At 39.6% G+C, this 25,495-nt stretch overlaps 2 protein-coding genes across 6 annotated transcripts in view; both read left to right on the top strand.

The window, feature by feature from the left end:
* Positions 1 to 23,692, top strand: part of LOC132155775 (mucin-17-like) — a 29,746-nt gene extending 6,054 nt beyond the window's left edge. The window contains exons 2-14 of the mRNA XM_059564468.1: positions 6,599 to 7,420; positions 7,508 to 8,332; positions 8,425 to 9,324; positions 9,489 to 10,373; positions 16,063 to 16,221; positions 16,633 to 17,394; positions 17,625 to 18,449; positions 18,632 to 19,408; positions 19,587 to 20,354; positions 20,500 to 21,324; positions 21,488 to 22,381; positions 22,583 to 23,602; positions 23,672 to 23,692. Coding sequence (XP_059420451.1) covers positions 6,599 to 7,420; positions 7,508 to 8,332; positions 8,425 to 9,324; positions 9,489 to 10,373; positions 16,063 to 16,221; positions 16,633 to 17,394; positions 17,625 to 18,449; positions 18,632 to 19,408; positions 19,587 to 20,354; positions 20,500 to 21,324; positions 21,488 to 22,381; positions 22,583 to 23,602; positions 23,672 to 23,692 — 9,483 coding nt within the window. The remainder of the gene's footprint in view (positions 1 to 6,598; positions 7,421 to 7,507; positions 8,333 to 8,424; positions 9,325 to 9,488; positions 10,374 to 16,062; positions 16,222 to 16,632; positions 17,395 to 17,624; positions 18,450 to 18,631; positions 19,409 to 19,586; positions 20,355 to 20,499; positions 21,325 to 21,487; positions 22,382 to 22,582; positions 23,603 to 23,671) is intronic.
* A 356-nt stretch (positions 23,693 to 24,048) lies between these two features.
* LOC132156300 (protein piccolo-like) overlaps positions 24,049 to 25,495 on the top strand; it is a 50,710-nt gene continuing 49,263 nt past the window's right edge. For all 5 annotated transcript variants that reach the window (XR_009437399.1, XM_059565245.1, XM_059565244.1 and 2 more), the window contains exon 1: positions 24,049 to 25,073. Coding sequence is in view for 4 of the 5 variants with exons in the window: in XM_059565245.1 (XP_059421228.1) it covers positions 24,066 to 25,073 (1,008 nt within the window). In the remaining variant the exon portion in view is untranslated. The remainder of the gene's footprint in view (positions 25,074 to 25,495) is intronic.

Here is a 25,495-nt window from a genome sequence, read left to right as displayed (position 1 = left end):
TGGAGATAACATCTAAGAGTTTTCTAAGAGAGTTCCAAAGCACAGAGATGAGGTGTAGATTACAGTGGCATCTGCTACTCGGTTGTGCTCAGTGTCAAGTGCAAGTTGTTGAAATGAGATAATAGTGGAAAAAATATGTCTCAGATATGAAGGTCACCTTCATTCATCGCCACAACTGTGTGGTTGGTGTTTAATCATGAAATATTCAAACCCGAGAATTGCCTTAAATCTAGAGAATTGGCTAATGTAACACATCTGTGCATATTTTTATCCCATGCTAAAAGTATCTAAATGAATTAATCTGTTTCCTTAGGTCTAAAAAGAGTGCTGCTGGCTTTCTCCAGAGATTAAATGTGGATTTCAGGATGAGCTGTGAGCTTGAGAATTGTGTAGGCAGCACAAATAGAAATAAAACTTTGAGATACAGAGGGGAATTAATTTAACCCTCAGAGATCCATTGTAGCAAACTTACAAAAAGCTAACATAATATGTTAAAAACAGTTCATACATATTGAACACTAGCTTGCACTCTAGTGTACTAAAATGTATTACAACAATTGTGGCAGGAAGGAACTTGTGCAATTTATTATTTATTTTTTTACTGGCCAAAAGTAACACAGTGCTGTCACTGCCTACTGAAAACAGTGTTAGCTGCTTTTGATAAAATTTTAGAAACAATCTTTCTGTAATATTGAACTTTTTTATGTGCACAGTACGGGCCTCATTCATGAACTTTTTTTAAAATGAGTAAATTCTGAGAAATTTGAGCGTAAAACAGACCTTCCCGAAAACTCTCCTCCGGATTCACAAACTCATCGTAAATATCATATTTGATAGTTAATCGTGTATGTTCATGAATTTAAAACATTTGTAAATGTGGGGAGCATGCATTCATTGGGGATTATTCATTGGGGATTACATCCCTAAAAAAAGTAGCTAATTAATCATTTGATAAAAGTGTTACTTTGCAGATTATATATGCAAAATATCAAAATTATATTGATATGTGATTATGTAAGGTAAATAGTTTTATAGTCACTTCTAAAATATGACCAAAATTTATGTCAGAACAATTTTACGAATGATTAACAAAAAAAATGTATTCTGCTCGTGTTTCATTAATTGAGGCCTTGGGCCCTATTTTAACGATCTAAATGCAAAGTGTAAAACGGCACAGGTGCACTCAGGACGTGTCCAAATCCACTTTTGCTATTGAGAAGCAAGGCGCAACACAAGTGTGTTTGCTAGTGTCAGTCCATTTCGCATTTTCCCATCCAGCGCCACGTTGTTTAATTACCAAATGCATTTGCACCCATTTGTGCACCCATGGCTATGCTGGTCTAAAAAAGAGGTGTGTTCAGGTGCATTGCCGGCGCCTTGCTATTTTAAGGATTAAGCCGGCGCATTTTTGGAAAGGGTTGTTCCTATTATCTTAATGAGTAATGGGCGTAACGTTCATTACACCAATCAGAGTGTCATCTCCCATTCCCGTTAAGAGCCAAATGCGCTCGCTGTTTACGTGGCGGAATTTGTTGGCGGAAAAGCTGAATGCTTCTCAAACGAAGAAATAAATCGCGAGTAAATATTTTTTGGTTATTTAAAGAGCTCGTTGGTAGAAAATGCGCCTCTGGGCACAGTGCGCGCTGACTTTGCTTATTACACACAGGGATGCGCATCACACAAACATACCAAATATTAAAAACAAAAGGATTACAGTGTAAAAGTATATTATTGTGTGGGCTACATAAATATAAAAATGTAATGATGGATAGTCATTGCGTGTATTAGAATTAGGCTACCTATTTGCAGTTCAGCCTATTACTATTTATAATGATGAATGAAATTGGCTAATTCATTGAACAATCGTGCCAATACACACACACATATATATATAAACCGACTCATCACGTGGAGCTTTGGCAGATTCCTGCATGTCCTGTAGATTATCTGCTCGCGTGCTTTAACTTTGTGCATGAGCAGATTGGTTTCATCGCTTGAGAAGTGTTCAGCTATTCCGCCATCAAATTCCGCCATGTAAATAGCGATCTGCCATAGCGCGAGCACATCTCGCTCTTACAGGGAATGGGAGATTATGTCATGGGTGACAAAAAAAACGCTCAGCAAGCGTTTCCTTCATGACGAGTCATAAGTTTTCTTTCGACACATCCCACTCCGGTTCCGGGTGTGGCAGAAACATCGTCCGGCCTGATTAGCGCTAACGCACTGCAGGTGCGAGAGAGAGAGGAGCGGCGTTCACACAGGCTTCCTGCTTTACAAGCCAAAGATAAAAGGGCTATTCAGAGAAGTTTTGGAGTTGTTTTTTGTTCCGGAGCAGAGTTGGGCACAAGCTTGCTCGGGGAAGTTATGGGGGTGTGCAGGTTTCCTGATGAAGTCTCCGGGGAAAAGGTTCCCTATTGAAGATGTCTGCATTAGGAGTGTACTGGGCTGTGGTGAAGCCTCGTTGGGGTGAAGGCCGCCCATTGAAGTCTGCTGGAACAGAGTTCGTCGGTGGGAATTTGCTGGACTGATTTATCGATTGGATCTGAGTTGGAAAGGGAGAGAGAAAGATAAGTGAATCGATTTCATCTTACAAACATTCGAAAAGCTTGAAGAGGATACAGTGAATGTAAATCTGACTGTTGGGGAAGCTATGTGTTTCAGAGTGTGCTGAAGAGGAATTGAGGATTGAATATCCCCCACGGGAGTGTAACGAATGGATTGAGGCCTCTGATCAGCCCTATCGTGTGAGTGAATTGCAGGCTTTTGCCTTATTGTTACACATTGATTCATTATAGTGGATTTGTGGTGAACACGAGTGTGGTGTGCTTTTGCTGAGAAGCGGTCCCAACCCTTGCCTATAAGTTTGTGAAAAGTTATGATACCTACTCACCGTCGGAATCCCAGAGTGATACAACTGAGCTGGAAGGAACATATTGCTGTGGGGAAAATCCTTACCCCCCCTACTTACCGTCTGAGTCTGGAAGTATGCAGCCTTGCTGAGGAAGTAAGCTTTTAAATCACTCTTTCTCTAATTTGTCCTGACGAAAGTATTCTGTACTGCGAAGAATCCTTACCTGTCTATTCACTGTCGGAGTCCTGAAGAATGCAGCATTGCTGAGGAAGTAAGCTTTTAAGTCACTGTCTCACTCACGTGCACCGACACAAGTATCCTGTGCTGAGAAGACTTCTTAACCTCCCTACTTACCGTCTGAGTCTGGAAGTACGCAGCATCGCTGAAGTAAGCTTTCAAATCATTCTTTCTCTAATGTGCCCCAACGTAAGTATTCTGTATTGTGAAGGATCCTTACCTGTCTACTCACTGTCGGAGTCCCGAAGAATGCAGCATTGCTGGTGAAGTAAGCTTTTAAACCACTGTCTCACTACTGTGTATTGACGCAAGTATCCTTGACTGAGAAGCATCCTTACCTGTATACTCACTGCCCGAGTCCTGAAGTGAGCCGCCCATTGGTGAAGTCGCCATCAGGGCGAAACTGCGACGTACGATCTGTACCTTCCCGTAGCCAAAGAAGACCTAGAGGACACTGAAGTCTATCACGCTTGTGCTCATTGATATATTGTTCAATAAAGATTGTTATCCCTTTGAAATTACCTCTTGTCTGTGTTGTCCATCTGTTGTGGACCTGTGGTGTCGGCTCCTCACGGTGGTGTCTAAGTCAGGGGTGGTTGGTCATCACAGTCCGCTCCGGTGACAATTACACTCTGGTTGGTTTAATGAACGTTACGCCAATTACTCATCAAGAGAATAGGGACAACGCATTCCAAAAATGTGCCCCGGCGCAAGGACCATTTTTCCGTCGTTAAAATAGTAAAAGTGGATTTGGACACGCCCTGAGTGCACCTGTGCCGTGCGCTTTACACTTTGCGTTTAGATCATTAAAATAGGGCACTTGGACTTAGACCAGGTTTGAGTTGGTCTATGGCGCAGTCTATTTTCAGCTCCTTAAAATAGCAATGCGCCAGTAATGCACCTGAACACACATCTTTTTTAGACCAACACGGCCATGGGCGCACAAATGGGCGCAAATGCATTTGCTAATTAAACGATGTGGCGCTGGACGGGAAAATGCAAATAGCGCTGGACTGAAACTAGCAAACACACTTGTGCTGTGCCTTGCGTCGCATTGCGCCGGGTGTATGATAGGGTCCCTTGTGTGTGTAGCTATATATAAGCTTATGCAAATAAGACAATTTCTCTGAATGTTACGCAAATACTAGTTAGCCTTAGTAATCCACATTTTATGGTTGTATTGTTGTTTGTACCACAGAAGAGACCATTGATCCATTGATAAGTATTTCATTATCATTGTAGCCAAATTAGACTTTAGGAATTGTCAGAGGACTGCTCCGACATGAAAATATTTGTTTCAGCCTTCTAGCTTACAGGAAAGTTAGAGAGACTGCACTGTATGGCTGTAAAACATGCATTTTCTGGATAATAAAACATTTAAGAGTATCTTAGGGCTGGTGTGAGATGAACATGCTGAGGTTTCATCCTTCTAACTTGGAATGTGTTTATAAAAGTAGTCCTTTAGGCCTCTGGCAGAATATGCATTATCAGTATCCTTTTCTAGTTGTCTGTGATGTGTAGGAGGATCCAAGGGTCATGAAACTCTATAGTAGAGGTCTTCACGGGTCCAAAAATTAGTACCCGAACCCGAAAGACACCCGTAATGTACTACACCGAACCAACCCGGACCCGTCTAATATATCAAAAGCTGGACCCGGACCCGTGTAGATCCGAGAAATGCCTACCCGGACCCGACCCAGACCCGTATATTATTTGAAATCTGGACCTGAACCCGCAGGGAAGACACAGACCCGACTGGACCCGACTGTCACATATTCCACCTTAAATTACAAGTCAATAAACCTGTAGCGAAAAATACAGCTTTTTGTCTTACCTAATTTAAAGAGCCGTAGTCTCTCTTCCTTGTACCTGCCTGTGATGCATTACAATCCTCCGACAAGAAAGTTATTCATGTTATTCCTCTCGTTATTCTCGTTACTCGTAAGTCCAAGCTGAATCCACTCATTATTTCAGCTTCAAAAGTCCACTTGATGTCACGGTGACGGATGACAAATGCTACTGTGCACATGTACATTCTGACTCGAGTTAATTCGCATAATAACTTAGACTGTTTGCCCTTTTGAACTATAGTAACGATCGCTCGTGCAATGCCATGGCCGCTGACGTTATTTATTTGCTATCATCTGATCTCTGTGCTCTCTGCTCTGCATCGAGTCTGAATCTGACAAATAAAACTTTAAGATTAAACGGTTCATTTATAATATTATAAAAATGGGAGAAAATGTAAAACGCGGTTTGGCGGTCGAAATGTCCCTCACTGGTTGCCATAGAAACAAGAAATGCGCTCGAGACTGCACATGCGTGCTAGCTGTATCAACCTAAAATATGCTTTAACGCAATTTGAGCGTCATAGAAAACATTCATGTGACAGTTCACCTCAGATTGTGTTGCTGATTTGAAATATATTAAATATGAGTGTGTCATGTCTGCAAGCATTAATACCGTGCGTGCACTTGTATTAACTCTGAGTCTGCGAGCTCTGCTTCTAAAAGCAGAGAGAGAGAGAGAGAGACAGAGAGCGATCACTTTTTTTGGCTCACTCTTTTCTTTTCCTAATTTTACAAGTTGTAAGTTACAAAAAACACAAGCAGTCTTTGATCACGGCCGGGTGCTCTCCGAGTCTGATGACTCAGATCGCACGGGTATTACACACAATGTTAAATAGACCCGGGACCCGAGGTAATAGATTCGGACCCGACCCGGACCCGGCTGATGATTTAAAATATAGACCCGAACCCGTACGGGTCCCGGGTCGACGGGTCTCGGGTGCACTGTGAAGACCTCTACTCTATAGTTGAAAGTTCTATAGTTGTTAGGGCTGCTCTGACATGAACATATTCAAATTTCAGCTTGCTGGGAAGGGTTCTCAAGAAAGCATTTACAACATTTTTCTAAGTTGCCAAAACAAAGCACAATACAGATCATGGTTTTTATATATTTTTTGTACCTTTTAAATATTGTTATTAAGAATAAATATACATGGCCCGAGTGCAGACCAATTTTTAATTTTTTTATTGTAATCAGTCACTAAAAACAAGTCCAAAAAGAGAACATTTCACAAATGCTAGGCTCACTGAGGATCTTAATATATTTATTTAAAGCTACAAGTAATAATGTAATGATATCTGCTTGTGAGGTGTATGATGTTCGGGTCTATGGGACCTTTTTTTTTTTTTTTTTAAATAAAAAATGAAAAAAATGCCCCTGTCATTCACACACAATGTTGTAGCACTTTAATTCATAAATGTGATCTAACAAAGGTAAAGGGCAAATATTAACCATATTTGCTGTTTATATTTCTTGTAATTGGGATGAAGTAAAAAATAATAATAATAATAAATTAAGTTGAATTAAAAACCCAAAAATGCAGCAGGTCAACCAGACCCACAAACAATGGCTGAATAACAAAAATATGAACACCATACAAGGGTTAATGTTGAAAATGAAAAATGTGGAGAAGTTACTCATGATAATTGTAATGTTTTGCAGGCAAAAGAGTGGCTTTGCTTAAACTGCCAGACACAGAGAGCACTGAAAGGAATAGAGCCTGTGGAAAAACCCACAATAACGTCCCAAACACAGCCCAGCAAGTCTCAAAAGATGACATCTACACATCGTCCTTTAGAGAAATATCCCACGTCTCAGCCAACAAAGACTAGTCCAGCCAACCAACCTGGTGCAGCAGGAGCAAAGCAAGCTCTCTCCTCTATGTCTTTACAGCAACTGACAGCAAAAAATGCCCCCTCTTCTTTGTCTAAAGCAGTACCACAGACTGATACTGAGCAAGAACAGTCAGGATTTTTTGGCTTTTCAGGCTTTGGTGGAGCAAGATCACCATCCCCTCAGCCCAATGTTTCAGCCATGTCTGGTAAGGCTCTAGGATTTGGGTCGTCCTTTCTGAGCTCAGCATCTGATCTTATTTCATCAGCGGTTCAAGATGAACCTTCTACAACACCTTTGGTCTCTCAAACTTTCCTCAAGACAACTACTCCACCAACGTCTGCAACATTGCAAGGGGCTGCCTTATCAGCATCTACAGGAAAGGCTAATCAATCAGATGATCAGAAAGAAGAGAAAAAGACAGAGCTAACTGCTGACCAAAAGAACAAAGCACCAGTATCTCAAATAAAAAAAACAGAAACTTCTTCACAGATGCCAAAATCAGACAAAAGCCCTCAAACCTTTCCCAAATCCTGTCCACTCTGCAAGGTACAAATCCGAAAGGACCTTGACAACTACAACACTTGTACTGAGTGCAAAAACACTGTTTGCAATCTCTGTGGATTCAACCCAACACCGCATCAAACTAAGGTAATGTTATGTTGGCTTTGAATACTTTTTTACAAGTTTTGAATGATATATGTTAACATGAGTTAATCAATTTGTCTTACTTTTCAGTTGAAAGAATGGCTTTGTCTAAACTGTCAGACTCAAAGAGCTCTAAGAGGAATGGAGCCACCAGGACTTCCAAAGTTGGAGACCGCAGCGCAGCCCAACAAAATCCCTACCACTCAACCATTGGCTTCACCCTCAATTCAAAAGAAAGGTGTTTCTGAATTAGAAAAGTTAGGCGAGATAACCGACCCTCCTCAGAAATTACAAGAACAACAAGCCAAGACTCCAAATGGTACTCTGCCAATCCAAAAAGCCCAGCAGCAAGAAAATGAAGACAAATCTGAAGTTCCTGCCAAGACAGCCAAGAAAGATTCTGGATTGTTTGGTTTTGGTGGTGCTAGGTCAAGGTCTCCATCTCCTCAGCCTGCTATGTCTGCTGTATCTGGGAAGGTTCTTGGCTTTGGTTCCTCCTTTCTCAACTCAGCATCTAATTTAATATCCTCAGCTGTGCAAGATGAGACTTTTACAACACCACCAACCTCCCGCAAAGCTTCCACAGTTTCCCAGACCTCAACACCACCCACATCTCAGAAGAGCTCTGCTGTTCGACAGACTTTAAATGCAGGGGATACTAATCAACCTACTGCACAAAAACAAGAAATAAAGATTTCTGGATCACCTCAGCTAGCAAGTAAATCTCCTGTGAAAACAATAACAGACCAAACATTGTCTGCAAAAGTTGACAAAACTCCCCTGCCTCTTCCCAAAATCTGCCCACTTTGCAAGGCAGATATTAGCAGTGATCCTCCTAATTTCAGCACTTGCACCAATTGCAAAAACATTGTGTGCAACCATTGTGGATTTAACCCCACACCTTATCAAATAGAGGTAAGAAAAAGAGTTTATTTTACTCCACTGGTCATAATTTATTTATTGAAGGAGAGTCATGTTGATTTGCGGTTGTGATTTTTGTCATGCAGGTGAAGGAATGGCTCTGTTTGAATTGCCAGATAAAGAGAGCATCCGAACCTTCAAGTCTAAATCCTCAGCAGCAGACTAATGCTGGTTCACGACAAGACAAAACAGCTCCACATCAGCCTTCTCCAGGAGCCAGTAGAACTGAGGACCAGTCAAAAACAGCACTTGGAAAACACACTACTAAATCTACAATACAACATCTCCTAAAGGAAAAACCAGCACAGAAAGAAATTATAAAATCTCAAGAGCCAAAAGAAAGTAGTGCACCAGCCAGATCCGAAACAACAACACAATCAGATTCCTCCAAAAAAGATACAGGTTTATTTGGCTTTGGTTTTGGTGGTGCTCGATCTCGATCACCTTCTCCTCAACCTATTGTATCAGAGAAGGTTCTAGGCTTTGGTTCCTCATTTCTCAGCTCAGCATCAAATCTCATATCTTCTGTAGTTCAAGATGAATCCTCCATAATACCGCCAACACCTCGTAAAGGTTCAACAGTTTCCCAGACTTCAGTGAAGTCTACAACGCCACCCACCTCTCATAAGGGTTCATCGGTTTCTCAGACATCTTTCAAAACCACATCAGCTGTGGCAGCATCAGCTACATCCCATAAGGGATCCAAAGCATCCCAAGACTCAACAAATATGCATGCTGAGGGAAATAACCCTCTTTCTCAAAAACAATTGGAAGACAAGAAGCCCATGCAGTCTCAGCCTTTTAAATCACAATCTATACTTCCATCAAAGCTTCAAGAAGCTAATATGTCCTCTCAGTCTCTCCCTAAAGAATGCCCACTTTGCAAAGTTGAGCTCAAGAAAGATCCTCCTAACTTCAACACCTGCACTGAATGCAAGAGTATTGTGTGTAACCTCTGTGGGTTTCTCATGCCTCATCAAATCAAGGTAAGATAATGAAGTATTTGTGAAGTGAGCTGTGGGCTCTACTCTATTTTCCTTCAGTTAATAATTATTTTGATATAATTATAATTCTGCAGCTAATACAGCAGTATCGCTATGTAGAAAACCATTTTGTCTGGGGTTTCTCAAACTCTCTCATTTATTGGCAGGCACAGGAGTGGCTTTGCTTAACCTGTCAAGTGCAGCGAGCATCAGTCCTATCCTATGCAGAGCCTCAAGATCAAACTAAGAAAGTAGCCCCAGTGCCAAAGAAGAAGGAGCAAGATGTTCCAGAAACTAGGCAGAAGAAACAAAATGCAGAGGAAGCTACCAATACTGGTCAGAAAACAGCTGTATTTGGGGGAAAGGAGCCAACTGATGTGATACCACAACAGGTCAGTCAAATGAAGACCTCACAGCAGATGAAATCGGACAAGCCCCAAGAAAAACAATCCAAGCCACCCAAGGTTGAGCCTAATCAAGAGGAGTCTGGATTTTTTGGTTTTGGCTTTGGCGTGGCTCGATCTAGGTCTCCTTCTCCTCAGCCTGCTTCGGTTGTGTCTGGCAAAGTTTTGGGCATTGGTTCCTCCTTCCTTAGCACAGCTTCTAATCTAATGTATTCAGCTGTTCAAGATGAACCTTCCACAACACCACCAACCTCCTGCAAAGGTTCATCAGTTTCAGAAACAACACCACCTTCCCACTCCCGTAAAGGGTCTACAGTATCTCAGTCATTGTTCAACAACAACACAACATCACCTAGCTCACAAAAAGGATTTGAAACCACAAAAGGTTCTCAGAAAGCTCAACCTAGTAAAGATACTAAACCATCAACTGAACAGAAACAAGAGGAGAAGACACCATTACTTCAACAAGCTAAGGAGCCATCAAATACAGTGAAACAGGCTGGAGAGACACCTATATCCAAGCCTCTTGCCAAGGTCTGCCCACTCTGTGAGGTGGAGTTAAAGAAAGATCAATATAACAGCTGCACTGAATGCAAAAATATTGTATGTAACTTGTGTGGGTTCAACCCTATGCCCCATCAAAATGAGGTAAGAAAATATCACTTTTGTGTTGAACTATTTTGATTTTATTTTTATTTATATATATATATATATATATATATATATATATATACAGTCATGGCCAAAAATATCGGCCCCCTTTGTAAATATGACCAAAGAAGGCTGTGAAAATTTATCTGCATTGTTAATCCTTTTGATCTTTTATTTAAAAAAATCACAAAAAATATCCTTTTATTAGATAATAAGAATTTAAAATGGGGGGAAATACCATTATGAAATAAATGTTTTTCTCTAATACACATTGTCCAAAATTAATGGCCCCCTTTTATTCAATACTTTTTTGAAACCTCCATTTGACAGTTAAAGAGGTCTAAATGTTCTCCTATAATGCCTGATGAGGTTAGAGAACACCTCACAAGAGATCAGAGACCATTCCTTAATCCAGAATCACTCCAGAACCTTTAGATTCCCATCTCCATGTTGGTGCTTCTCCTCTTCAGTTCACTCCTCTCATTTTCTATAGGGTTCAGGTCAGAGGAATGGAATGGCCATAGCAGAAGCTTGGTTTTGAGCTCAGGGACCCATTTCTGTGTTGTTTTTGAGGCTTGTGTTTGGGTTATTGTACAGTTGGAAGATCCAAACATGGCCCATTATAAGATTTTTAACAGAGTCAGTCACTTACTGATTTTTTATCTGTTGGTATTTGATAGAATCCATTATGCCATGTGTCTAAACAAGATGTCCAGGACCTCCAGCAGAAATATAGGCACACGACAGCAAACATACAGCTGTATATTTCATTGCACACATGGGGTACTTTTTATCTCTGTGTTCACCAAACCCATAATGAGTGTTTGCTACTACTGTAAATAGCTCATTTTTAGTTTCATCTGACCATAGAAGCCAGTCCCATTAGAAGTTCCAGTCATATATGATAACTGAATATGCTTTTAGTTTAGTAGTTTTGGATGAACTAGGAGAATTTTTCTTGTAACCCTCCCAAACAACATGTAGTGATGTAGGTTCTGTTTGACAATTTTTCTAAAGGTTTTCTGAACCCGAGATTCAACTATTTTCTGCAATTCTCCAGCTGTGTTCCTTGAAGAGTTTTTAGCCACTCAAACTCTTCTTCTCACCATGCATTAGGACGATATAGACACACGTCCTCTTCCAGGCAGATTCGTAACATTTTATGTTGATTGGAAATTCTTAATTATTGCCCTGATGGTGGAAATGGGAATTTTCACTGCTCTAGCTCTTTTCTTAAAACCACTTCACCAATTTGTGAAGCTCAATTATCTTTTGCTGCACATCAGAAATATATTCTTTGTTTTTTCTCGTTGTGATGGATGATTAAGGGAATTTGGGCTTTGCTTTGCCTCCTCTTTATATTTCTGTGAAACAGGTAGCCATGGCTGGATAATCTAATGTATATAATCACGCTGGAGTGCTCAAAATTGTGAATATGAATGGAAATATACCTCAGAGATATTTTACTCATAAGAATTTCTAGGGGGGCCAATAATTGTGGCCAACGAGTATTTGAGAAAAACCTTTATTTCATAATTGTACCCCACTCCCCCCTCCCGTTGTAAATTATTATTATGTAATGAAAGGATACATTTTTGTGAATTTTTTAAAATAAAAGATCAAAAGGATTAACAATGCAGATGAATTTTCACAGCCTTCTTTGATCATATTTACCAAGGGGGGCCGATATTTTTGGCCACAACTGTGTGTGTGTGTGTGTGTGTGTGTGTGTGTGTATGTGTGTATGTGTATATATATATATATATATATATATATATATATATATATATATATATATATATATATATATATGGTTTAAGTCTATGTAAAGCAATATTATATATGTGCTATGAGTTTGTCACACCACAGAAAAATGTATTAACCACCCAGCCAAATAATAAAAATAATAATAATAATTAAAAAAAGCGAAGTAAATACAAATTTTTCGAAATCTTGAATAAATATGCAGTATTCTCTACTCTCAAATGCTGGTGGCATGTTCTGGTCTGCGCTGAAACCACACCCACTCGTGGGAAAGCTGCCGTCTCTCAACTGTCAAATACTGCTACAACCTGAATGGATTCTCTCTCTAGCAGCTTATTTGGATTTACTGTATACACCCATACATGTATTTATGTGATGAAGACATTTCTAGCTAGCAAACTGTAGGCTGTAGTAATTAATGCTAATGAATTACTCGCAATTTAGCGGGCGAACCACAGATGCTAATCCACTCTAGTTATTAAATGTGTTCCACTTCATGCGGCACTGCGCAGACAGATTGGTGTATGACATCAAAGTACCATAAGAAATATTAGAAAGCAGATGACTCTGCATACTTTCGCATCGCTCTCGCTGTACTTTGATGTCATACACTGATTTGCACAGTGACGCTTCAAGCCTAACACACCTCTTATAGTGTTCAAAATCCTGAATACAAAAATGCTGAAAAACTGTTTAACGGTCAAACTCCACAATTTAATTTTACATATTTCACAGTCTTTATAACGTGTTCCAGCAGTAAATTTCTAACATTTATAATGTGTTTAGAAAGAATTCTCTGAATTGCCTTTACAGTCAGCATGCTATGGAAGTTTTAAACCAGTTAAGTTTACTCTTTATTACAGTAGTCCTCTTTAGACACATTCTGTTAACTGTCAACTAACTCATTAATTTGCAACTACATGCCAACTAACTCATTAGAGCAGGGTTTTCTGGCATATCTTCTGTATCTTCAATGGATATTTGTGTTGCATATTTTCTTCATTTAGTTATGGGGGGCTTACAAAAGGTTAGAGCATGCGCGTAATTTGCACGGGGGTTACGGGGGTCATGACCCCCCCAAAAATCAGATCCAGCTAATATAACCCCCCCAATATCATCACATCATTCAGATTAAAATAGATATGAAATATTCAGAATGAATACTTTTGTTCATTTTCTTTATTAATTTCATTTGCCAGCAAGAAAGATAGTATCATATTTTAAATAATCTGTAATGTACCCCCCGCCCACCGCACCGATTTGGTATTACCAAAGTCTCTGGTATTACCCAACCCGCTTTCTGTACCAAGTTTGTTCACTATTTTGCGCAGTCGATGGGATGAATGGTTGGAGAAAGCTGACGGAAAGATGAAAAGGACACTGAAAGGCAGCCAGACAACGATTTTTTATTGTTTGTCGACACCAGCCAAAAAAAAAGAAAAAAGAAAAAAAAAAGAAAAACGAAAAATCCTGACCAAACGGAGGTACCCTTAAGTTAGCTGTTAAGTTAGCTCAGCGTTTCTCAAAGTGTGGGGAATAGAAACATGACAAACAGGTTTTGTGCCCATCTTTTAAATTCCGTTATTTATTGACCATACACTCAAAACAAAGACACATTTAAATGTAAGCCTTGACGTTACTTAACCTCTTCACACGTAAGTTTAAAAGTATTTCAAGGCTACCGTTATTGATCGTAGTATCGCTTTATGGTTCCCATGGAGACGCGCCATTCATTGCTTGTCACACCGTAGCCACAATAGTGCTGAATGACTGATGATCTGTTTTTATTTCCTTTTTTATTCAAAATTTCACAAATGTGTTAGCTATAGCAGGATATATCTGATATTCCGATTGTCAAATATGTGCAAGTGGATGTGTTTTGTTGTTCAAACACCTTTATAACGATCGCATTACTTGAGCTGTATGCGCAACATATTTTAGCTATCTATCTTATTAAAATACCTAAAAAAATACGTACATTATTAGGAATTTTTGTTTGTTTGTTTGTTTTGTTGTTGTTCTTTTTGCATGGATTTTGCAAAGTGTCAAAATGAATCAAAGCACAACTAGGTTAATGTTAGTCCACACTTGTATTGATGTTATCAGAAGCTAAATGCAAACACAATTATTATTATTTTTTAATCTAATTTTGAGTCTTATTTCATGCAAAGTGATAATATAATTGCACTTTCATTTTCTTTATTTGAAATTTTTTAATGCTGTTATTTGATGTTAAGTTTTTAAAATGTGATGTTAATAAAATACTTTTTAACAGTTAAACTTAAAGCCTAGTTTATTAACATTTTGTTGGGGTGATTGGGGACAGGTGGGGCTCGAAACCCTTTCCTACCTCTGAAGTGGGGAATGGCAGAAAAGTTTGAGAAACACTGAGTTAGCTGATGATTTGTTTTGTTGACTGGAGTTGGCTGGCTAGATGTTCGTTTGCCAGTGTCCTATGAGGTAAAGCCAGAGGGTGCCAGGGACTGTGTAGAACCAATGTCACTGAATTGTAACTGCTGTTTGCTCCAATACAGTCACCCGTTTTGGGGGGGATTGCATAATTAAATTATGCAAATTAGCATGTTACCTTTTACACAAGAAAATAATACAATAAATTAATAAATAAATAAATATGCCGCGAGTTTAACCCCCCCAATGGTAGACCCAAAGTTACGCCCTTGGGTTAGAGGTTAATACAATGAGCTGATGTGTACTTGTATCTGTTGTGTTTTGGGGGATTATCAAAATACAGTGTTAGTAGATATTAAGAATACAACATAGGCCTACTAATATTCTAATGACTGGTCGTTGACATGTAGTTGCAAATTTACTTACAGTTAGTAGAATGTCTGAAGTGGACAAGGGGTGGTTTCTTAATTAGGGTGAAAGTACAAAAGGGAGGATTTTTTCCCCCATCACATTCAAACACAGCTGTCACTGTTTTAGAGTGTTTGTTCTGCCTCTGGATATATAGTCCAATCATTGTCAGGTCAAACTCTATGGAGTACCACCCTTTTTTTTTGCCAATTTCACTCTGGCTGAGAACAGCCCAGACTGTTCTCATAGATTTCCATACATATATATATATATATATATATATATATATATATATATATATATATATATATATATATATATATATATATATGGTTACACTTTATTTAAAGGTGTCTTTTTTCAGTATAATTGTACATTTAAGCACTGAGTTATATTAATTAACTACAGGTATTTACTTTATAGTTAGGGTTAGGATTAGGGTTTGGCTTGGGGTAACTTGCATGTGATTATGCATAATTAATTGCTATTATAATAGTAAGTACATGTTATGTGTAATAAGGACACCATAAAATAAAGTGTTACCGAAACCGCTCTATCAAACTTCTATTAAACAAACAAAAAAACTACAAGGAGGGCAACCCTCATTTGTTGATTGGATTGTAAAGAGTGAGCGTTGCATAGCAGAATGGAGACAGATCTTAAATGCTGTGTGGTCTTGCATGTGCCAGCAGAGAGAAGGGAGCAAATCACAAGAAAAGCAAGTTAAAACCATCTGATTTAAATATTACAAATTCAAATACAAAAAATTTATGAATTAATTTTTTATAGTAAGACCAGTGGTATGCATTAGGAGAATAAATAGTTTACATTTGTGCTCATGATGACTTTAATGCTGATTTAAAACTAATGGAAAAATCATGATACGCTTTGAAAACCAACATTTTCATGTAGACAGGAGAGATAACAATGCTCATCTCTTGTTTAATCAAAATTTGGAACATAGCAAGTTAATAAGCAGTGTGGTTTAGTCCACTCAACTCTGGGATGCTGTATACACAATGTAAATTTCATTTAAACAATTATTAATTCAATATACTTTACAAAACTACAGGTGAAGTGGCTTTGCTTGGCGTGTCAGATCCAGAAAGCACCAGAACCTCTCCCTGCACAGCTTCAGCCACATGCTAAGGAAGTTGCACCACTTAAAATGGGCACTCCCAATCTAGATGTTTCACAGAAGAAGCCACATCTTCCAGCAGATTCAGTTCACAAGGATAAGAAACCGGAAGTTGCAGACAAACAAGTAAATAAGCAAACTTTAGCTGGAGATAAACAATCCACCCAACAAGGAACAAAACAACATCATATTGCAGAATTTCCAAAGTCAGAATCTAAAAAAACTGATCCGCAACCAGACAAATCTGGATTCTTTGGGTTCGGTTTTGGAGGAGCTAGATCTCGATCACCTTCTCCTCAGCCTACTGTCTCTGCTGTTTCAGAGAAGGTTCTAGGGTTTGGTTCTTCATTTTTAAGCTCAGCAACTAATCTAATCTCAACAGCTGTTCAAAATGAGACTTCTACAACACCATCTAGTTCTCGCAAGGCTTCAACAGCTTCTCAAATGTCTGATAAGACACCACCAACCTCTCGTAAAGGTTCTGCAGTTTCAAAAATCTCCAATAAAGTTAATACCACTCCACCTTCCACTCGTAAGGGTTCTACAGCTTTTCAGATGTCTGTTAAAACAACTCCTCCAACCTCACAGAAGGAATATGAAGCTACAGTAAACTCTAAAAACACTGAAAATACAGATGGGGCAAAAACTACAGATTCAGAGAAAGGGGAAGAAACCACTAAAGGAGCTACCCCACAGCAACAAGATCAAGGAAAGACCCAAGATGGAAATGTTCCTGTCGCCTCTAACATCCCAGAAGAGTCTAAATCTCAGTCTCCTTTACTTCCACATGCAGCATCTGCAGTCTCTGGGGAGGTTCTTGGATTTGGTTCCTCCCTCTTTAGCTCAGCAAGTAATCTGATCTCATCAGCTGTTGATGAGCCTTCTACAACACCGCCCATGTCTCTTAAAGGTTACACATCTTCCCAACTATCTGCTAAAACTACAACCCCACCCTCTTCTCATAAAGGCTCATCGGTTTCCCAGACATCAGACAAGATTACCAGTCCACCTTCCTCACGAAAGGGCTCTGGAGTTTCTCAGATATCTCTCAAGACCAGCACACCCCCTGCTTCCTCAAAAGGATCTGATGTCTCTCCTAAAATGCTTCCTTCAGATGACAAAAAAGATACAGACCTACCAGAAACAACAAGGACAGAGGCCACTAAATCATTGCCCAAAGCCTGCCCTCTATGTAAAGTCAATTTGCAGAAGGAGCCTCCCAATTATGATAACTGTACTGAGTGCAAAACAACTGTGTGTAATCTATGTGGCTTTAACCCCATGCCCCATGAGACAGAGGTAAGCAACCTTTGTTAGCTTGAACATAAAACACCCTATACTCATTATTATAATCATTTAGAACCTTGGTAGTATCTGGGTATATGTCATTATAGGCAACAATATTTATAGACTTTGACTTTTTACATGAAAAAGTGCAATAAAATTATATATATAATTCAGTATTTTATATATGCTTCTTGTAATATTCTGTGTTCAATTCAAAACTGATTATTGGAATGCCGTTTCAGAAAAAAGAGTGGCTATGTCTGAACTGCCAGATGCAACGAGCTCAAGCTCAGACTGATAAAGTATCTCAACCAGTATCACCACAAAAGAAAGCAACACCAACTTCAGTTCCTCCACAGAAGAAGCCACTTGATTACACAGATGTTACTGAAAAAGAAAAGACTGCACTATCTGCAGGTTTAACACCAGGATCTAGAAAGGCAAGTGTTGTCCCACCAACACAAAAGCTACCCCAGCAGCAGGACATCAAAAATCAAGTACAGCCAACACAGAAGGATGATACTGTATACACAAAATCTAAAGCCCCACCAAAGACTCCATCCACAAAAGAAGAGAGTGGCTTGTTTGGTTTTGGACGCTCTAGATCACCTTCTCCCCAACCTGCTGTTTCCAGTGTTTCTGGAAAGGTCTTTGGATTTGGTTCTTCTATGTTGAGCTCGGCTTCTAATCTTATCTCCACTGCCGTACTAGATGAATCCTCCACCACACTCCTTGCAACTCAGGAGGTTTCAGCAGCTTCTCAAACTCCTGTGATGACAACATTAACATCAACTACTTCTCAGAAAGGATCAGTTGATGTTTCACCAAAACAGGGAGCTAAATCTGTTGAAGGAGAGCAGAAAGACAAGAAACCTGAAGAGAAAATAACTGAAGTTCAGGAAAAAGCAGTAATAAAAGAGGCTGACCAGAAGTCAGAGCCTCCAAAAGCTTGTCCTCTTTGTAAAGCAGAAATAATGAAGAATCCGCCAAATTACAGCACTTGTACTACTTGCAAGAGCACTGTGTGTAATCTCTGTGGATTCAACCCAGTGCCACATCAAACTGAGGTGAGAAAATTGTTAAATATACAGATTGGTTATTTTTTTCTCAGTAACAATTATTGAAAATATATTTTGGCAAGGTCATTTATTTATCATGAATGAATAAAAGCAGTAATATATCAAAATAAAACAATAGTGGTCATTATTTCTCACAATGTTATGTGGTTACCTTTTTAAACACCCTACAGGTGAAGGAATGGCTGTGTTTGAACTGCCAGATGCAGAGAGCTCCTAAACCTCCAGTTGTGAAACCAGGAACTCAAACTACTAAATTACCTCCACCTGCATCCCCAAAAAAACAAGACACTGGGGGTGTTGTAGCAGAGGATAAGAAACAAGAATGGAAACCCAATATTGCAGATTCCAAACAAACTACATTAGATGCCCAATTCCAGAAAAATGTTTTACCTGTCAAATCTGATAATCTGCCTAAATCTGAAACTTCTAAACAAGATTCAGATTTTTTCAGCTTTGGTTTTGGTGGTTCTCATTCAAGGTCACCATCTCCTCAGCCCACTTTGTCTGTTGTCTCCGGGAAGGTTCTAGGCTTTGGTTCCTCCTTCCTTAGCTCAGCATCCAATCTGAACTCCTCTGCTGTCCAGGATGAACTTTCTAAAACTCCACCAACATCTCGCAAAGGGTCTACAGTTTCCCAGACTTTGAATAAGACAACACCAACACCTCCCACTTCTCGAAAAGCATCAGTAGCTCCACAAGACAATAAAGCAAATCTTCCTTCATCAGAATCAAATTTAATCTCTTTACCAACCCAAGAACAGAAAAAGCCACCAGATGCTCAATCATCCAAACCTATACAAGCTCAAGTGAAAGAGGAGCATCCAAAAACTTGCCCACTCTGTAAAGAGACTCTTAGGAAGGACCCACTGAACTATAGCTCTTGCACTTCTTGCAAAAGCATTGTTTGCAATCTCTGTGGATTTAATCCCAATCCACATCAAACTGAAGTAAGTCTCTGTTTTACACTTATTATATCCCTTAATGAAGACTCTTGTTTTGTTACCAGAAATGTTTCTTTACAGAATTTTAATTTATTTGATAAGATAAGGTTACGGTTAAGATAAGGTTAAAATTATGGGTAAATATGTCTGTATGGTCACAGGTGGTAATCTTTCTTATTTACAGGTGAAGGAGTGGCTGTGTTTGACCTGCCAGATGCAGAGAACTTCAGGTCCTCCCCCAGCTCAACCACAGTATAATAAAGTACTTTCACCAGCATTTCCACAAAAGGAAGATATTCCAGAGAAGAAGCAAAGTGTTATAGATGAGCAAGAAAAGAAACCTCATGTAGAGACCACAACACCAGCCACACCAAATACTAAAATATCTAAAAGTGATGCTTTTCCTTCCATGTCTGCTCCACTACCTAAAGGTGAACAGATTAAAGAAGAGTCAAGTTTCTTTGGTTTTGGTGGTGCCCGATCTCGGTCTCCCTCTCCTCAAACAGCTGTCTCTGATAAGGTATTTGGTTTTGGATCCTCTATCCTCAGCTCAGCATCTAACCTGATATCTTCAGCTGTTCAGGAAGAATCCTCCACTAAAACTCCATCAACATCTCGCAAGGGATCTACAGTTTCACAGACTTTAAATAAGACCACACCAACACCACCCACTTCACGAAAAGGATCATTTGCTCCTCAGGATGCTAAACAAAAACCACCTGAAGGGGAATCAAAGCCAGTTGTTACATCAATGCAAGAACCAAAGCCAGTACAGAAAACCCCAGATCCTAATCTGGCCAGACCTCCACATGCTCCAGAGGAACTTCTGAAAACCTGTCCACTTTGCAAAGAAACCCTCAAGAAGGACCCACGGAACTACAGCTCTTGTAGTTCTTGTCAGAAAATTGTCTGTAATCTCTGTGGATTCAATCCCAATCCACATCAAACCGAGGTACCATATGTCAGTCCTTAACATTTATAATTTTAAAGGCTCGATTGAAAATGTAAAAATGAATATTTTGTGTTGGTTTACGGTTAAGGTTAGACATTTAAAAGAAAATGTTTAATTATTTAATTTATTATTTATTAATCAACAGGTGAGGGAGTGGATATGCTTGACCTGCCAGGTACAGAGAACCTCAGGACTTCCCCTTGCTCAGCCACAACCACAATCCAACAAAGTAGCACCAGCATCTATAGAAAAGAAAGCAACTCAAATTCTACCTTCTCCTGAAAAGAGGCAGAGTGTTCCTGCTGAGCAGGACAAGAAACCTCCAGTAGAGACTAAAAAACCTACAATTACTCCAACACCAAATCCTCAAAAGTCTACTGGTGAAGCTTCTACTTCCAAATCTAGTCCGTCATATAAAGTTGAACAGACTAAGGAAGAGTCTAGTTTCTTTGGATTTGGTTTGGGAGGTGCTCGATCCCGGTCACCTTCTCCTCAATCTGCTGTCTCTGAGAAATGTATGGGTTTTGGGTCGTCGTTCCTTAGTTCAGCATCTAATCTGATATCCTCAGCCATTCAGGATGAGTCAACCCCCAAAAACCCACCAAGTTCTCGTAAAGGATCCACTGTGTCCCAAAGTTCTTTTAAGACAACACCAACACCACCTACCTCTCGAAAAGTTTCAGAATCTTCACAATTCACAGAAAAAAATAAACCACAAGAAGAAGCCAAACTCTTTAATGCACAAAAACAGGAGGAAGAGAAAAAAGAAGGAAATAAACCACAGGATGAGATGACCAAAGAACCAGTCATTGATGTGAAAATTAACAGAGCAGCCCTGGAGCTTCCAAAAACCTGTCCAATCTGTAAAGTGGACATAAAGTGTGTTCCACCAAATTACAACACTTGCACTGAATGCAAGGACATCATGTGCAATATGTGTGGATTTAATCCCATGCCACATCAATCTGAGGTGAGAGTACTTAATTTTTTTAGGGAGATGTATCTATGTGAGTTGCACATGAATCAGTTATTGCATAAATTCAATTAATTCAGTGTAAATTCAGTGTAATTTCAGTGTAATTTCAGGAGCTTATTTTAGTATTTTTATTCTAATTCCAATTATTACCCTACAGGTTAAGGAATGGCTGTGTTTGAACTGTCAGGGAAAGAAAGCTCAAGTGTCTTCCTCTGCCCAACCACAGCCACAGGTTAGCAAAGCACCTTCACCAACAATACCAGAAAACAAGGAGGCTCTCATACATACTCCAATTCCAATGTCTTCAAAAAATAAGCCAGATGTCATTGGGAAGATAAAGACATCAGTTGTTACAAAGAATCAAGAGAACAAACCTATACAAGCTACAGCACAATCAACTGAAATGCCAAAACGTGATCCTTCTCCTGCAAAATCATCTGTACAACAGAAACCAGAACCTTCTAAAGAAGAATCAGGTTTCTTTAGCTTCGGTCTTGGCGGTGTTCGATCTGGATCCCCTCAGCCTTCAGTGACTGCTGTCTCAGGGAAGGTTCTAGGCTTAGGATCTTCCTTTTTGAGCTCTGCATCCAATCTAATCTCCTCAGCCGTTCAAGATGAGTCCTTCACAACACCACCAGTTTTTTGTAAGGCTTCCACAGCTTCTGAAACATCTACAAAGACTACAACACCACCAACGTCTCGCAGGGCATCTGTGGTTTCCCAAGCTTCAATTAAGACTTCACAAACACCACCTGCTTCTAGGAAAGGATCTGTTACTTCACAAAAAGTTCCACCTACTGACACAAAAGCACCTATAACAAACAAACCAAAGGAGGACAAAACAAATGAGAAGCAGGTGCAACAGGCTTCAGCAGTACCTGAAGCTTCAGTAGTAGCAGTTGCAGCTCCTAAAGCAGATAACAAAGCATGTCCTCTTTGCAAAGTCTATCTTAATGTGGGTTCAAAGGACACTCCTAACTACAATACCTGCACTGAGTGCAAGAACACTGTTTGTAACCTCTGTGGATTCAACCCAACACCCAATAAAAAGGTAAGAGAATACTACTATTATGTTATAACTGTTGCTAACTCTCCTTTAATACATAAGATGCATTTACACCTATGTAAAATGCTTGATCGCTCCAGCATAATTTTGTGTAGTGGTCGCCATGCAAAATCAATATCATGTCAATGATCCATCGGTAACATGGAAGAAACAATTCAAAGATTCATTTTTTATATCTCCTTACAGGTCAATGAATGGCTTTGTTTGAACTGCCAAACACAGCGAGCTTTAAATGGAATGGAACCACAAGGACCTCACAAAATAAAGACCCATGAACAATCTGAAAATTTCTCCATCTCAGCACCACCTCCAAGAACAGAATGTACAACACAAGGTGCACCATCATTAGTGTCAACAATGGTTCCAGATGTTGCTGAAACCCAAAAGAAAGAGATTCAAGCTGTGGCCATTCTTGATAAAACTAAGACTCCTGTTTTATTGGAAGTGCAAAAGAAAGCATCAGTCTTAGCTTTACCAAAACCACCAGTGACTAACATAAAGATACAATCTGTATCCTCTCAGAAGAAAGAAACATCAGATTCAAAGAAAGATAAAAAATCGGACATAGTCTTAAAGGAGTCTGAAAAGTCCCCAGAAAAAGCAGCTCCACCTCCACAGGCAGAGCCACCAAAACAGGAATCCAGTTTCTTTGGTTTTGGATTTGGTAGTCCTAAGGTACAACCTGCTTCAAAGCCATATGAGTCAACCACTGGGAAACTTTTTGGCTTTGGTGTCTTGACAGAAACAGCAAGATCTCGATCACCATCACCACAGTCTGTTTCTGCTGTCTCTGGAAAAGTTCTGGGCTTTGGATCCTCTTTATTTAGCTCAGCATCGAATTTAATCAGCTCAGCTGTTCAAGATGAACCTTCCACTAAACCGTCAACTTCTAGAAAGGCATCCACAGTGTCCCAGACCTCTGTTAAGACTACTCCTCCCACATCTGCAGTTGCACTAGATGGTAGTAAGATAGAGGACACCAAACCACATGCACAACAAGGTGCAGGGGAACCAATGGAGAAGAAACCAGAAATCAAGCAAGTCACAGCACCCAAACCACCTCAAAAACCTACTCCTGAAGAAGTCAAGATTAATTGTCCATTATGCAAAGTGCAACAAGATGTCAAGAATTTTAACACATGCACAGAATGCAAGACAACAGTGTGCAGCCAATGTGGATTTAATCTAATGCTTCATCAAGCAGAGGTAAAATATTTGACCTCTATTTTTAACATTTTAACAACATGTACCATGTACCATTCTTGTTGTTTTTAGTCTTCTGTCATTAAGCTTTAATTTTATTATATTTCAATTTCTTATAGTTTTATGTCTGTTTACTTAAAATACTGTTAAGTACAGTACATCTTTGACTTTGTGTCTGCTAATTGCGTGATTGCTTTATTTGTTTTTAAAAACAATATTTAAGAGTGGCCATTTGTATTCATGCTGTAAATGTGGCAAGCCATTGCAATTCCAAAGACATATTCTGTAGTAGTGTGTCTTGAGGAAGTTACTTTGTGTAATTATGGAGTATACAAATAAGTTTTTCAATGTAGTAACCTACTATAAGACATTAGAGTAGAGGATGTAATATCTTATTTTCTTATAATTATTGCAGGTTGAGGAATGGCTCTGTCTAAATTGCCAGGTACAACGGGCACAGGCAGGGATGAAAACATCTGAACGTCCCACAGTGAAACCTCAGCTAGTTCCCTTGGTGAAAGACAACCAAACTCCATCTAAAGTTGAAATGGTATCTACAGCTCCAGTTGAAACCAAACTGGATGAGAAGCCTGCTGGAGATGAAAAGAATGCTGTCTCTCATCAAGAAATAAAGACAGAGTTTACTGTAGAGAGTACTGATGCCAAGGCAACTGATGAAATCACCCCAACAAAAGAGCCCCCTAAGCAAAACGAAACTCAACCAAATAATGCGAAAACTCAGCAAGAGCCACCCAAGGATACAACCACTCCTGTAAAATCTGCTATACCTACCGAGCTTGGACCCCCAAAACAGGAATCACATTTTCTGGGTTTTGGATTAGGTGGTCCTAAAGCACAGCCTACATCTTCTAAACCATCTGAGTCAAACACAGAAAAGTTCTTTGGTGGATTTGGTGGCCTGACAGAAACAGCTAGATCTCGATCACCATCCCCACAGTCAGTTTCTGCTGTCTCTGGAAAAGTTCTGGGTTTTGGATCCTCATTATTTAGCTCAGCATCTAATCTTATCTCCTCAGCTGTTCAAGATGAGTCATCTACAACACCCCCAACTCCACGACAAGGCTCCACAGTTTCTATTGAGTCTGGTAAATCTGCCACAGCACCAGCTTCTCGCAAAGGCTCAGTGGCTTCTGCCAAGACTACACCGGCAGCATCCTGCAAAGGATCTGCTGCAACAGAACCCAACAAAGTACTTCCTGAAAAAGAGAACAATGCACCTGTCGGAAAGAAACCTGAGCAGCTCAATGAAAGCAAAGTATCAAGGTTACCTACTTCAGAAATGGATAAACCTGAACAACATCCTGAAAGTTTACCTCAACCATTCACCTGCCCACTCTGCAACGTGGATCTTAACATGGGCTCAAAGGACCCTGCTAATTACAACACCTGCACTGAATGTAAAAACATTGTATGTGATCTCTGTGGATTCAACCCTGTGCCTCACCTTGCTGAGGTGAGTCATTGACTATTTCTTTGTCTGAAGTATTTGTTTCTAAAGGTCTGGTTTTTACATGAATAGTGTCCATTCCATTATTCTTTTTAATATGTATCTTTAGTAGATATACATTTATTATGTGGAGTCACTACCCACTGCCCAAAAGGCTCCTCTGACTGATATCTTTTTTTATTCTTAACTCTTATGTATTGATGACAAATGAGCCAATGTTCTTGGGTGCATGAGTCTGACAGACAGAAAATCTGGAGTGGTGGCTTCTCCAATGTGCAGTTCGCAACCTCTGTTATGCCCACTCATTCTCCAGATGGCTCTTTCCAAATTATTGTAATATCACAAACTCCACAAGGGCTGAGGATGCAGTAGAAGAGCCAATAAATGTATTGGCATTCTGCAGGGAACAATGAGTGATTGGAATTCTG

This window comes from Carassius carassius, chromosome 13 (genome assembly GCF_963082965.1).
Source record: "Carassius carassius chromosome 13, fCarCar2.1, whole genome shotgun sequence".
Taxonomy (NCBI): domain Eukaryota; kingdom Metazoa; phylum Chordata; class Actinopteri; order Cypriniformes; family Cyprinidae; genus Carassius; species Carassius carassius.
Note: the sequence above shows the minus strand (reverse complement) of the source record. Positions and strands in the feature narration are given on the sequence as shown.